A 15,112-nucleotide genomic window follows, 5' to 3' on the forward strand; every position below is an offset into this window, starting at 1 on the left:
AAACTTGCAAGAATTTACTTGCCAGCATATACTCACGAGAAAATACATGTGAGAATATACTTGCCAGAATATACTTGTGTGAATGTACTCGCGAGAATATACTTGTGAAAATATACTTGTGACAATATACTCATTAGAATATACTTCTGACAATATACTTACAAGAATATATTAGCCAGAATATACTCGCAAGAATGTACTTGTGAGAACATACTTGCCAGGATATACTTGCTTTAATATACTCGCGAGAATATATTCGCGAGAAAATACTTGTGAGAATATATTTGTGACAATACACTTGTAACAATATTCTTGTAACAATATATTCACGAGAATATACTTGTGACAATATACTTGTTACAATATACTCACGAGAATATACTTGTGAGAATATACTATCGAGAATATACTTGCGAGAATATACTTGTTACAATATACTTGTGACAATATACTTGTGACAATATACTCACGAGAACAGGCATGCTATAATACACTTGTGACAATATTCTTGTAACAAAATACTATCGAGAATATACTTGTGACAATATACTTACAAGAATATACTTGCCAGAATATACTCACGAGAATATACTTGTGAGAATATACTTGCCATAATATACTCACTAAAATATACGGGTGAGAATATACTTGTGAGAATATTCTTACCAGAATATACTTGTGAGAATATACTCGCGAGAATATACTTGTGAGAATATACTTGCGAGAATATACGTGTGAGAATATACTTGCGAGAATATAGGTGTGACAATATACTTATAAGAATATACTTGCCAGAATATACTCACATGGATATACTTGTGAGAATATACTTGCCAGAATATACTCGCGAGAATATACTTGTGAAAATATGCTTGTGACAATATACTTACAAGAATATACTTGCCAGAATATACGAATATACATGTGACACTATACTTACAAGAATTTACTTGCCAGCATATACTCACGAGAATATACATGTGAGAATATACTTGCCAGAATATACTTGTGTGAATGTACTCGCGAGAATATACTTGTGAGAATATACTTGTGACAATATAGTCATGAGAATATACTTCTGACAATATACTTACAAGAATATATTTGCCAGAATATTCTCGCGAGAATACACTTGTGAGAACATACTTGCCAGGATATATTTGCGAGAATATACTCGCGAGAATATACTTGTAAAAATGTTCTTGTGACAATATACTTACAAGAATATACTTGCCAGATTATACTCACGAGAATATACATGTGACAATATACTTACAAGAATATACTTGCCAGAATATAATCACGAGGATATACTTGTGAAAATATACCTGCCAGAATATACTTGTGAGATTATACTCGCGAGAATATACTTGTGAGTATACACTTGTGATAATATTCTTTTAACAATATACTCACGAGAATATACTTGTGAAAATATACTTACAAAAATATACTTTCCAGAATATACTCACTAGAGTATACTTGTGAGAATCTACTTGCCAGAATATACTTGTGAGAATATTCTCGCGAGAATATACTTGTGAGAATATACTTGTGAGAATATACATATGTGAATATACTTGTGACAATATACTTACGAGAATATACTTGCCAGAATATACTAACGAGAATATACTTGTGAGAATATACTTGCCAGAATATACATGCGTGAATGTACTCGCGAGAATATACTTGTGAGAATATACTTGCCAGAATATACTTGTGTGAATGTACTCGCGAGAATATACTTGTGAGAATATACTTGTGACAATATACTCTTGAGAATATACTTCTTACATTATACTTACAAGAATATACTTGCCAGAATATACTCCCAAGGATATACTTCTGAGAATATACCTGCCAAAATATACTTGTGAGAATGTACTCGCGAGAATTTTCTTGTGAGAATATACTTTTGACAATATACTCATGAGAATATACTTCTGACAATATACTTACCAAAATATACTTGGCAGAATATACCCACGAGGATATACTTGTGAGAATATACTCGCGAGAATATACTTGTGAGAATATACTTGTGACAATATACTCGTGAGAATATACTTGTGACAATATACTTAAAATAATATACTTGCCAAAATATTCTCACGAGAATATACCTGTGAGAATATACTTGCCAGAATATACTTGTGAGAATATACTCACGAGATTATACTTGTGAGATTATACTTGTGATAATTTACTTGTGACAATATTCTTGTAACAATATACTCACGAGAATATACTTGTTACAGTATACTTGTGACAATATACTCACGAGAATACACTTGTGACAATATACTCACGAGAATAGACTTGCTATAATACACTTGTGACAATATTATTGTAACAATATACTCGCGAGAATATACTTGTGACTATATACTCGTGACAATCTACTTGTGACAATATACTCCCGAGAATATTCTTGTGATAATATACTTGTGACAACATACTTGTGACAATATACTCACGAGTTAATATACGTCCACCCACCGCACACCTTGGCCTCCTAAATTAAAGAAGGAAATACTCACACAAATATTCCTACATGTCATAGTCTCCTAAATCAAACAAGGATATACTCGCACGAATAATAATTCTACATACCATAGCCTCCTAAATTTAACAGGGATAAATTCACACAAATATTAATCCTACATACCATAGCCTCCTAAATTAAACATGGATATGTTCACACAAATATTAATCCCACATACTGCGAGGCTTCGCTTCTTGAGTAATGGTGGCATTGTACCGACAGCATTACCGTACTTTACTATTGAATGTCTTCGGCGTGATATTGGGTCAGAAAGCTCAGAGAACAATAATGTATTCATGACCCTCTGGAGGACGGCCTCTCTCTATAACCATTGATACCCCTGGGACGGCATGATTTCTCCATTTTCTCTCTCTCTCTCCAGAGGGACAGTATACATTCTCGTACTTTTATATAAACCCTTGTCAGCGGGAACTGAGTTGAGACGAGAAATATACTTTATACCTACCATTTTGGAACACATTTCAGCAGATGGGCCGTTCATTGATACTGTTCGCTTTCAGCTATCTTGTGAGTTTGTTGATGCTCTGACGCAAATTTCTATTGTTAGACCTAACGATAGATATATTGTCAAAAACCTCATATCCTACACGAGTCCTTACGGGGTTTGCATTACTCACAAACGCTTTTAGTAAGTAACACGAGTGTAGGTTATAATCCCAAAGGTCCCCAATTATTACAATAGACTGGGTGACCAGAAGAATCGACATCCTTGTGTCTGTAAATGTTTCTTGGTTGTTGTACGTGAACAGTTCCGTGTCTTCATGAGCGCCCAGACACACACCTGTGAAGAACTGAATGCAAGCAAGTTACATACAACGGTAATTCCGAGATATCCTTGGGGGTTCTATGCCTGCCTTGACATTTATATAACTGGCCACAGTCGGCTGCACAGGTGTCAAAGGCCAACGACGCCAATGAATTGAATAAACGAGGTTCCCTGAAATTCAGGTCAGATCACCCGAGCAATACGAGATCGCAGAATACAAGCCCAACTGTCTATGCCGTACACTTGCTCTATATATCTAACTTATATTCTGTACTTTCCCATGCCAAGTTACATGCTATACCTGGCGTTGGCATACTCAGACTCCCTTGTACTGTACTTATGCTCACCCAGCATTCCTTATCAGCCATTGGCGCACATCGTCGGCCACCAGCTCCACACTCGCGCTGCTGAGCTCCACCATTTTGATTGGAGGGTTCAGTTGCAAGGCCAGTCTCATCAAATTGGGCCGGAGCACAGGACCCTCTCTGCTATTACTACCTTTACCTGTGATCAGCACCACTCTACAGTTAAATGGCGGCGCACTCTCACCCGTGATTGTGGTAGAAAATGCCTCGAGGCTGCTGTCATTGGCAAGCAACGAGTGAGCCTCTGCGCCTACTGCGATGTCGGGCACACAGATGCACGGAGTAGTGGCCTTATACCTCCGAGTGTGTTCGAGAACGTGCGCATTATACATACTTAACATAGTATTCAACAGCTTGGCGAAGGCAACATTACACATAAGCCGAGTATGTCCATGTAAATCTAGCCTCCGTTGCTCTGGAAACCTCTCCCACCACCATTTCGCACTAACAATAGTAGCAGACTCGATCATGTGGTTGTATAGCACGATTTCCCGCTCACTCACTCGCCCCTTACCCTTCCTTACGTCCACCTCACGTTGGAGTCTCCCATGATAGTTCAGCATCCGCTTGGTCCTAGCGGTTTCTATATAATCCTTCATCTCGTCTGAAACCCACAGTTTGTTCACCGCAATATGATGCGCCACCGTCAGCGCCCCATCCACGTCCATTAAGCGCAAGCAACGCTTCAGCAGGGTTTCGCACTCGTGTGCCACTTGCTTCCTCGCCCATGCATGCCGGGTCACTACATCGCGCACACTTCCGCTCTCCCCTGCGGTGTTATCACCAGTGTTCGGATATACAGCGCCACCCACAGTTGGGGCCCACAGATTCAATTTCGCTGCAAGCCATTTGCCCAAACTACCACTATGCATCGCTTTGAAATGGCTGACAATGGACTTGTCTGTCTCATGAGGCTCCTCATACGTATCTGATACCCTCACCGACGGTCTCGCATTGGCAATATCTACATTGCGAACAAAGTCTTTCCATAGTTGGCCGCGTAGTGTTCTCTGTTTCAGTTGCTTAGCTACCAAAGGCTCCTCTGCACAGATAGTTTTCTGGGTGCGCTGGTCGAGATTGTAGAGTTCGCTATCTATTGGGTGGCGCATGCTCTCGTCTACGGCTCGCGCATGTATGCTACGCAATCTCTCAGCGAGACTTGCGTTCTCGTTTGCCATCATATCACTAGCTTGCAGAGTGGTGAGGTGAGGCTCGAGCAAGTCCATGCGCTCCGGAGTATGCACGAGATGGACCAACTGTGCTTTGTAAGCGTGCGAAGAATAGTCCGAGTTGGTGGGTATCAGTCTCAGCAACGACCCCAATACGATGTCCTTACTACGCTTCTTCAACCCCATCTCCAGCGTGGCTAGGAGAACATGCCTTGCGCCCCCAATCATACCATCATACGCTTTATCAAAGTTATCTCGCGCGATTCGGGCCGCCTTTAACTGTGCATTCTTAGTGGGGGTGGTGTCATGCTCTAAGGAGAGGGTATCGAGAGCGCACGCGCGGTTCACTGCCTTGGCCAACACGGCCCCTTTTAACTCACTCCGGGAGAGCATAAAGGATCTGATAACAGACTCGTACCTATCGCGTAGTGCCGTAACACCACACCGAGCAGCCTTAGCTAGAGCCTCTGTACTAACATACACCCGGTTGGCATCCGGTATGGCTTCTACCAGTATGCTATCGACGCCTTTCGTCTCCCCATTATTCTTTGTATTAGACTCTGTGATTGAAACGTACTCCATTCGTGCTCGCAGGAGTGTCCCCAGCTCTGGAAGAAGCGTATTACTGGGGATATAAACACACTTGTCGCCGCCACTAGTGGCCTTACCAACCCGCCCTGCACCAAAAGCACCCGCACCCAGCCAACCCCAGAGATTGGAGATCGGGGTTTTAGGGTTTAGATCGTGCGTCACAGCACTGTGATCCCATTTCAGAGCGTGCGCCACCAACACGTGCGTTGTGTCTGACAAACATTCGCCACCATCCACATGCGCATCAGTGTGGTATGTGTAGGTCTCTGGCACACGCGCATCCGCGTCCGGGGCACTGCCTAACAGTCCGCTAGTACAAGCGGTGCGGATGTGTTCATGTGTGGTGAAGTCGTACGCCACCTTCACTAATCGCATAACTATCAATAACGCCAGCACCATATCCCGCTCTTGTCGCCTGATGGCGTGTATCAGGTATTCGTTATAAGCTGTCAGTTCCTGCCCGTTAGCACGCGCACGGAGACCCCCAGTTAGGCCTATGGACTGCACAGGTGCAATCGTATTCGTTTTCTGAACTATGTTAGGATGTTGTCTTACTTCTCCTGAGTGGGGATCCAGAGTCTGTTCCAACGCTTTCCAAGCATCGACGACATGGTTCTTGTGAGCAACCGCAGTATACCGACTATCGTGTTGCGCACCTACCATTCCAGCTGTGACATTAGAACCATCTCTCGGCTGTGTGTCAGTATATGTCAACCTTTCTAGATGTTTCGGTCCGATATGCGCACTGGCACCCAGATCCGTGGCCTGTTTCATCGCTGACAATGTGGGTGTCCCGAAATTGAGTCTGAGATCTATTAGATGCTGCAGGATTGCTGAAGCTGCCTCTATATCCCCAGTTTCTACGCAAATCTTAAGGCGTGTACAATTACGCTCCTGAATTGCCTTCCTCATAGATAGTGATAGCAAGGCTAGTTGTGGTAGAGACTTTTCCGACTTGTACACATCACGTGACAGTAGGTCCTGATCGATTCGTATATGAGGGCCAACCTTCCGCCTGAAGAAGCTGCTGACATCTTGTACAGACTGTGCGAGTGTACTATTAGTGCGCAAGTTACACGCGTTGGGATCTCTAAAAACACGCCGTACCTGATGTCGAACACCCCAGGCTACTGTGGACGCATACCTGTGGGTATACGTTTTCCTCATAATTTAGTTGGTCTGTATATACACATAGTTTCATTCAAAATAAGTATCGCCGCTGGCAGCTGGCCTCAAGCCCAAACGACACGCAAGTAATGATACGTATGGGGTCTTTGGGACTGGGGAGGGCTAAACAACACTTTCACAGAAGGCGCACCCAAATACTCGGCACTCGTTCACTGCCGACTGCAGTCACGGCATTGTAAAATCAAAATATACACTATCTTTTTCGATCGACGTGTGAAGCCATCACTAACCAATAATAGTTTGGCTTTTCTGTGGCAGATTTTAAAATATATATATATCTATTGTATAGTGCTATGTTGTTATATTAGTTTACAGCCCTGTGCCATTGCGGTCGACACAAAGATATGTTCTATAGTCAACTGATGCTATAGTTTATGCGCCTGTATCCAATAGTGCATTTATAATATATATTCGAGACGGACACTAATCAAAGGCACATTTTAGCTAAGACCAGACATCACACATTCATTATGTTGGAAGAAGAAACACCGATAGATACACCCGAGGGTCACAACGGTACACACACATTCGATCGTGCCTCACGTCGATTGAGTTTTGGATCTGTACAGACACACAAATCAAGAACGCGTAGCATACTGGATTGGATAATCCATCACAAACTCAAGCTGTTTGCAGCATCTGTGTGGGTTGTTATAATCATAGCCTTCTTCGTCGCCATTAGAAAGTCAGACCAAAGTGTGGGTGAGCTCATTTTCAATTCACTCACAACCGTAGGCGCAAGCAAGTGGGGGTCGCTAGTTTTTGTTGTACTGTATGTGGCGCGGCTGATTCTGTTTATTCCGGGAACTGCCCTTACAATACTTGGAGGCTTCCTATTTGGTGCCTGGAAGGGTATGTACTTACGGCACATCACAGTCGTTTTTGGAACAATTGTAAATATCAATTTCTTCTTCATCATGGTGTGCTATCTTGTAGTGCTTTAAATTTATTAGGTCGTTTGTAAGCGTACCAGATACTGAGAGTATAGGAATGATTTAGTAAGTCAGCAAGTAGTTTGCAGTTTGTCACGAAGCAATTATTTCCCTTCTTAGTACTGTATCCCGCTCAATAACAATCTCGTTTTCTGATGTGTAAGCATATCTGTGTAAGAAATTGGCTTTACATATATGTTTACGTATTGTCTAATATGAGTTACGACCGAGCTCTGCGACGCCAGTCTGTCCAGCAAGTCTACAATCAGGGACATGACTTTGATACATATTTTTATGGTGTGCGACCTTCACTCTAAAGATATTATTGTTCCCAATATGCTACGGTTGTGATAAACAGGGTACAAAAGTGTTGGGAGCACGTGTGCTTGGTCTGTACTCACGCATCAATACAGTGGCGATAGTCGTCGATTGCAATAAGAACTTTGTCTCGGCCCAAATTCATTCATCCACCATTGCTATTTACTTCAGGTCTGTTACTTGTCTTAATCGGTGCCAATTTATCAGCAACCTGCGCGTACTATATCGGGTCGTATTTCGGGAATGATCTGTTCGACAACGGCGCACGTTCACACGACGTTGTTTCGGAAAGTTCAAACCAATCGGGTCAAGACGCTGATAATTCGGCAGACAATGACTCCTTTCTACTTGCTGGAGGGGGTGATTCGTCAACAAGCACCATACACAAATACACACATCGATTACGACAGAATGCTTTTGAGACTGTGCTGATCATGCGTTTGATTTTTCTGCCTTTTGATCTGGTGTCGTATTTGGCCGGGTTTCTCCGTGTGGGCCTGTGGCCGTTTATCTTGGCTACGGCGATAGGTATGAGTTGTAATAATGAATGTCCTCTCGCATTTGACGCAGCAAAAAGTTATGAATTTGCAATATTGACGTATCTCTCAGACAGAATGTCAATGCAAGCCTATCGTAATCATTTCAATATCAACAATTCACCACCACCGATTAAAGGAACCTAAGTATACGTATATTATACACGCCCTTGCGGGTCATCTTATTTGTAAATTGCGGTGCAACGTCTTTGTAGTTCATTTCATGAGCTATATCCGACACAATGACCTTGTGCGTGTCGCATGTTACTCATGGTATCATTGCTGTCCTTCAAATAGGGATTCTTCCTGGAGCCCTGTCTTTCATTCTGCTGGGTGCGAGTAGTACGCCTGAAGAGATGAAACAGTTTGTGGTGCATGGTCACCTCCCGAAACTGGATTGGCGAGCTTTGGCAGGTTCTGTAGCTATGTTGGTAATATCACTGTTAGTAAGCCGTGTGCTCAAGAGCCGGCGTGATAGCAGCTGATTGTCTTCCACTGAAGCTTCTAACCACAGAGTCATAACAAATTCAGAGCAGTTTATGAATATGTTATTTCTTGTCATATACACTCTTGTTCTAGGAGGCATCTGGAAGCAGAGAACATTTTCAAACGACCCAACCCCTTCCACTGGATGTGCTATTCGCCGAAACGTGGCTTATAGAGGTGGGAGATTTCACTTTGTATCCCCTATTTTACAGTAGACCAGAAATGCGACGCCGGGATATATTCCAGATGTAGGCTTGCTAGTTCTTTTCTAGCCTGTCTCTTAGATCAAGGAGTTGAGTTACATCGCTGCGACGTTCAAGCTTTTCCTATCTTCTTCGGTATCTCATCCCGAACCTGGCCTCAGATTGACGTGATTGATGCACTGAGGGCGACCGACAGAAATGGCATCGGGATTTATGACACAGAGTAATTCTGCGCGCATTCATACAACAACCTACCCATAATAGATGGGGTCGCTTTTGGTATCACTGACTAACGCCTATCACATCTAAGGTCAGCTTTAGCATGTGAATCCATCGCGAGATAAACTAAGCGAGGTATGCTTCACAGCTCTAGATGACGGAACTTTAATTAGGCTCAATCATCGCCTTCATGTTGGTTGTCAGCTTCGCATATATGCTGAGTACATGAGAAATATTTACAGCTTGTCTGTGAACGACATAGTGCATCGCACGCTTTGACTCCAAACCTACGGACATGCAACCCCTGTGCTAGGTCTTTATGACATGTTAGCTAGAATAAATATAAACGTCCGATAATGCGATGCTGTATATAAAACTTACGACTGGTTATAAATTATGCTTCCTGTTGCCTATTTACTTATCTGTATTGGGTGGTGACAGTGTCTGCACAACACCGGTATAACCTTATATACTAGTGACTACGAGCTCGAATAATAATACTATATTTATTTATTCCGAGGTATTCCTCTCACAACGAGACTTCGCTGGATTCGTTTAAATAGCTTCTCTGATGCGACCGGCATAAAGCCAGCTGTTCTTTAAAATTGTAGTTTTGTGATTTTGTTATCATATTGGTGCTTGACTGTTCATAACTCTTCTGAGATGATGGATGCGGTGTCTTCCATTTCGTCATCTGAATCTGATTCGGATGCTACTGGCTGATAGCTCACGTGTGTAGGCGTATGATCACCAGACCCACACTCCAAGTCAATGCCCCCAGACTCTTCTCCAACCATTTTATGGAATTCGATTTTGGTTGCATACAAAACGCCCGCTAAGAGAAGAGCACCCACAACTAGTTGTCCAACAAACAATGCGTATGTCATAGCATCCATTGAGCCACCTCCAGCAAGCACGTCTTGAATGCTTTTGAGCTTTGTACCCATCCACGTATTGAGAAATTGCATGGGTATGCAAGCTAGAAAAGAGATTAACGAGAATTTCACCATCCCGACGTTACATAAGGAGAAAACAGCATTCTGTAAGCCGTAAGGAAAGGGTGACAGACGCGATAGAATTATAACGCGTACCCTCGAAGGCCCATTGACCACTCGCAACAGCGCTCCCATGGTTGGGTAACTTTCTATTTTTGAATGTACCCAGTCGTGAAGGAAAAAGCGGCAACTGACGACTGCTAAGAAGGTTCCTACTGACGAAGATATGACTGTGACAAGCATGCCCACCCACAATCCGTACAGATATCCTGCACCAAGATTAAGTATTAAGTAGCCAAACCCAATGGGCAAAGCCACAAAGAAGTATAAAGCTGAAAACGCCAGCGTCGCTGTCCAAACTGGCGCTGTCTCCACCCAAATTAAAAATGTACCGACAACATCGTACTCTCGTATGTACATAGCAGACAAGCAGAACAGAATAACCGATATAGTCCCCAGCAAAAACTTTCTATAATTCAAATCTAAACCATTGCGCATCTTAAGCCGTATTTGCCTTGATACTTTCTTAGCTCTAGCGCGCACCCGTGCACTCACGGATGATGTTGTTGACGAATCACTATCGACAGACGTGTCTACCTTTGCGTAAACTTCTGTGTCTCCTTGCCTATCCACCTTTATGCATTTTGTATCATTGTGTATACTAGATTTCGCAACTGTGACATCGTCAGAAGGATACTCGTATGAAAATACGGCTGCGTCTGTATTGCTTTGAGATGCTGTGTTTGATATAGAAACATGCCTTACTGAGGCGTCTGACAAACATTCCTGCACATAGGCAACCCCATCATTATTGCTTTGAATCACCATCACTAACAATACTTAGTGCAAGTGCAAGTACGATCAACTAACTGTTTTTAAATATACATTTGTACATGGTATCAACTTTTACTATATACATATTTTGCTAAAATATTATCGATTGGCATTGTCAGATGCATATCAGGTATAATCGATTGATCGGTAATACAACAGTTGAAAACTTGAACAGTGTGTATATTGCATTGTCGATATTGCTACAAATATAAATGGCTGCATATATTAAAGTGCATTTGGCTCACATTTTTATGGTGGTGCGACCCCACGGCCCCGTGATTAGCCTATTTTTTAAAGCAAATGATATTGATCCATAGACAAATAAGAAAAAGTTTTATTTAAAGTTGTTCAATGAAAAAGGTATGACGCTACAACTACCTTCGGCACTTGAGAAGATTTAGCCAATCATTACATGCAAAGATTTTTTAGGAGTAAAGTTGTGAGTGGTACAAAATTTCTGAAGATACATACCCCGATGCTGGTAGGTTTCTTGCCCCATTAAATATATGGATTGTCCCCGATTGTCGGCCAGCGCCCATCAGCGTGCACATGGTGCGAAAAACTCGCAACGGAAAAGTGGGCAACCAGAGAGGAAACGGGGGTCTGCCCAATGCCCATTCATCTTTTTTTGTTTTGTTTTGGGGATTATTTCCGAACAAAAAAAAAAAACAAAAACGAACTGTGACGTATTTTATATATATTTCTTATATAAAGAAATCATATGTAGCCTTCTTCTCTTCTAGATATTCGTTTTTTAATTAAAAATAGGTAAATTTGCAAAACATAAAATAAGGATTGTTTGATTGTTTTGTTTTTTGGTTTGTTTGAAAACCCCCCCCCCAGATGTTTTTTTATTAATATCATTTTTTTTTTTGCTGATTTGGCTCTATACTCTACTAAAATCTTACTACTGAATTTGGTAAATATAAGCCCGAATTAATGTGAGGGTTTTGGGACCCAAACCCAGTTTGTTTTTTTTCTTGGAAACAAATATATCTGGTTTGGTATGAACTGGCTTAGTGGAGAAGGGTAAATTTAGTCGTATAGGGATTAGAGTATAGGAGCCTTCCTCCTGCTTTTTTTTTGGGGGGAGAAATGTTAGCAGAACAAAAATCGATTTGGAACCGCCGAAGGCAATAAAATATTTATGTACTCTCTCTCAGTATTTCCATTTTCTGCTGCCGGTATAAAAATGTAATAAATCAAACCGGCTCGCTCTAGTGTCGGCGATTAACCAGTTTTGAATACGCGGCTAGTTGCAACATCACCGTATCAGGACTGCAGGAGTCCATGGGGTAAGTTTAAAATTGATACGACTCGCACCGGCACGAAGGTGGAGTTCTAGTCAACAATACAATGTACTGAAAACACAAATTTACACACTTACAATGAATTTCCCATATCCTCTGTGAGCTCGAAGTGAGAATCCAGGACTGAGATAGTGATTAGGCGGTGCCGATTAATTGTTTATGTATAAAAAATCATATACGTCCTTCATAAATAACTTTAAATGATATTGCAACGTTTCTAAAACGCAGAAGCCAACCATTGAAAAACAAATGCTGACCTGTTTTACTTGTTGGCTATGTAACTTCACGACTGTGATACTTGTACCGCGGAACAACCATGTTCATCAAATCTTCATTTATTCAGTACATCACGTGGTGAAGTTCAATCTGCACTGGCTTATTGGAGATCACGTCATTCAAATTATGATGTACCTTAAGTGTTTATTTATGTTTACGAATAACGGGTGTGTATAGAAAATTCAATGCATAACCTTTATGCATCGCAATATTAGTGCTGGCCTCCAAATGCGGGCTCTTATCATAGGTTTCTTCTAAAATGGAGGATTTGATTCTGTATTATTTGTAAAGATATTCCTTCTCTTGCGCATTTTGTATTTTAATTAATAATAGTCCGATCAGGTATATTATTTTATTTCTTCTCTAGAGGGTCATTTAATCTTTATAATATATTAAGTCCAGTCAAGTAGAATTAGTATGTAATTACATGCGTTCAGAAACAATTTTCCTATCAAAGTAATCAATGAACCCGTCCTATAATTGCTATTTACCACGACAATTGGCCCCCTGTACTCTACGCAATGGCACGTCTCACAAGGTGACTTGACTGTATAACTAAAAATATAGTACGTACCCATCACCGCGACTCGGGCCTCGAATATCCACCATAGTTTCAAATGTATCTGTCAGAGCCACAATCAAACAATTCGATGAACTTTCCCCTTCCATCGTTCCAGTGCCTCTCGACTTCGAGTCTCGTCACTCTCGACTCTCGACTTCGAGTCTCGTCACTCTCGACTCTCGACTCTCGACTCGCGACAAGCCCATATGTACATAAATATATATATATTTATATTTTAAATTCAAATTGACACCAAAAGTGCCAACGAATATGTAAAATAATATAATTTCACTTGTAATTTTTGAAGTTCGGTCTCCCGTACGGAGAACGGCAGAAGGCGATGCAGAATAGCAGATTTCCACGTGCCGGATTCCAATGTCACGTTAATATTCCCTTGGCCATTCCACCTTCTGCTTGCAGAGCAGTAGGTGCATTCGTTTATGCGCTATGTCGACTAGTGAGCCCATGGATGGTATTAGCAATAAAGGCGCTTCAATCGGGGACTCTCAGGAAAATAGAGATGGCGTTGTAGAAGTGACGAAAGCTGGAGTGAAAGCCGAGGTAGCTGTCGAGGAGTTAGTAGCGGAGAACAATCCACACATAATTAAAGAGGGTGACTATGTTATTCTGTGCGCGGGGGCAAAAAACAACTACAAGGTGGTTCAGGTGACGAAAAATGCGGCGAAAATTCGCTGGTTCAAGCACTTTGTGAAGGTGTCGGCGCTCGAGGGATGTTATTACGGAAAACACTACGAGATCGCCGAGGACGGCGTGGTGGAATCACGGTATGTCGATGTGCTAGGAGAGTCTACAGAAGAACACAGTGGTAAAGATCACAGAAGTATTCAGCAAGATTATGATTCACAGAAACTATCATATGAGGAGATCACACGGCTGAAGAAGGAGGGCGTAAGTGGCGAGGATATGATTAAGTTGTTGGTGGAGAATAGTGGGAGTTTCGAAAATCGCACAGAGTTCTCCCAGGCCAAATATATTATGAAGAAGCAAAAACGGCATCTGGCGAATACATTCTCACTAAGAAGACCTACTTTGCCATTACTGTGTGATACTACATACCAATTTAATCCTGAAAGGATACAAAATATAAGGTCTGATTCACTCGCGCAAGTACTTACACAAGCTAATGTACATGCAGGCTCTCGCGTACTCTTGTTGGAATCATGCAAGGGGCTTGTGACGGCTGGTGTTCTGGAGAGATTAGGTGGTTACGGCGAATGTGTGAGTCTCTATGTAGGGGACAAGCCTTCGCACCCGTACGTAGATCAAATGAACTTCGATGAGAAGGTTATGAGCACTTTGCGCTCCTTTCCACTTGTTGATTTTGACCTAGCGAGTACCTATGCGGACACATATGGGGAGCGAATCGATACTATGGCAGCGGAAATTGTTGCGAAGAAGCAAGACGTTGCAAACGGTGGCGAGTTCACTCAAAAAGATCAACAGTGGTTGGCGCGTAGGATAAAAAAGCAGCAGGTCATGAACAATATATACTTGGCCGCACAAACACTGAAGAAAGGCAGTTTTGACAGGTATAATTTGAGTGACAATCATACACGCATTAAGGGATCCCATTTATATTTCTATTTCTATACTCGATAACTTTGTATTGATGTATATATATCTCGTTCATAATTGTTAGATAGTAATTGCAACACTTTATTGTTTCTTTTCTTCAACAACTACTCTACTACAAATATCGCAACGAATATATATATATATATATATATATATATATATATATATACTACTACTACACTACTATATTATTATTA

The 15,112-nt window shown here is 41.6% G+C and overlaps 4 protein-coding genes across 4 annotated transcripts in view; 2 read left to right on the forward strand and 2 right to left on the reverse strand.

The window, feature by feature from the left end:
- Window positions 1-2,884: 2,884 nt before the first annotated feature.
- On the reverse strand, window positions 2,885-6,642 carry SARC_01544 (hypothetical protein). The gene has a single exon (XM_014304709.1). It carries the CDS (start codon window positions 6,625-6,627, stop codon window positions 3,679-3,681), a length of 2,949 nt encoding a protein of 982 aa, XP_014160184.1. The 5' UTR covers window positions 6,628-6,642; the 3' UTR covers window positions 2,885-3,678.
- A 425-nt stretch (window positions 6,643-7,067) lies between these two features.
- On the forward strand, window positions 7,068-9,823 carry SARC_01545 (hypothetical protein). The gene is made up of 3 exons (XM_014304710.1): window positions 7,068-7,500; window positions 8,070-8,426; window positions 8,732-9,823. Exons 1-3 carry the CDS (start codon window positions 7,119-7,121, stop codon window positions 8,917-8,919), a joined length of 927 nt encoding a protein of 308 aa, XP_014160185.1. The 5' UTR covers window positions 7,068-7,118; the 3' UTR covers window positions 8,920-9,823.
- A 23-nt stretch (window positions 9,824-9,846) lies between these two features.
- Window positions 9,847-11,328, reverse strand: SARC_01546 (hypothetical protein). Its single transcript, XM_014304711.1, has one exon. It carries the CDS (start codon window positions 11,163-11,165, stop codon window positions 9,990-9,992), a length of 1,176 nt encoding a protein of 391 aa, XP_014160186.1. The 5' UTR covers window positions 11,166-11,328; the 3' UTR covers window positions 9,847-9,989.
- A 2,249-nt stretch (window positions 11,329-13,577) lies between these two features.
- Window positions 13,578-15,112, forward strand: part of SARC_01547 (hypothetical protein) — a 2,710-nt gene continuing 1,175 nt past the window's right edge. Inside the window, exon 1 of the mRNA XM_014304712.1 lies at window positions 13,578-14,869. Coding sequence (XP_014160187.1) covers window positions 13,767-14,869 — 1,103 coding nt within the window. The 5' untranslated portion in view covers window positions 13,578-13,766. The remainder of the gene's footprint in view (window positions 14,870-15,112) is intronic.

The sequence above is a fragment of the Sphaeroforma arctica genome (genome assembly GCF_001186125.1).
Source record: "Sphaeroforma arctica JP610 unplaced genomic scaffold supercont1.63, whole genome shotgun sequence".
Taxonomy (NCBI): Eukaryota; class Ichthyosporea; order Ichthyophonida; genus Sphaeroforma; species Sphaeroforma arctica.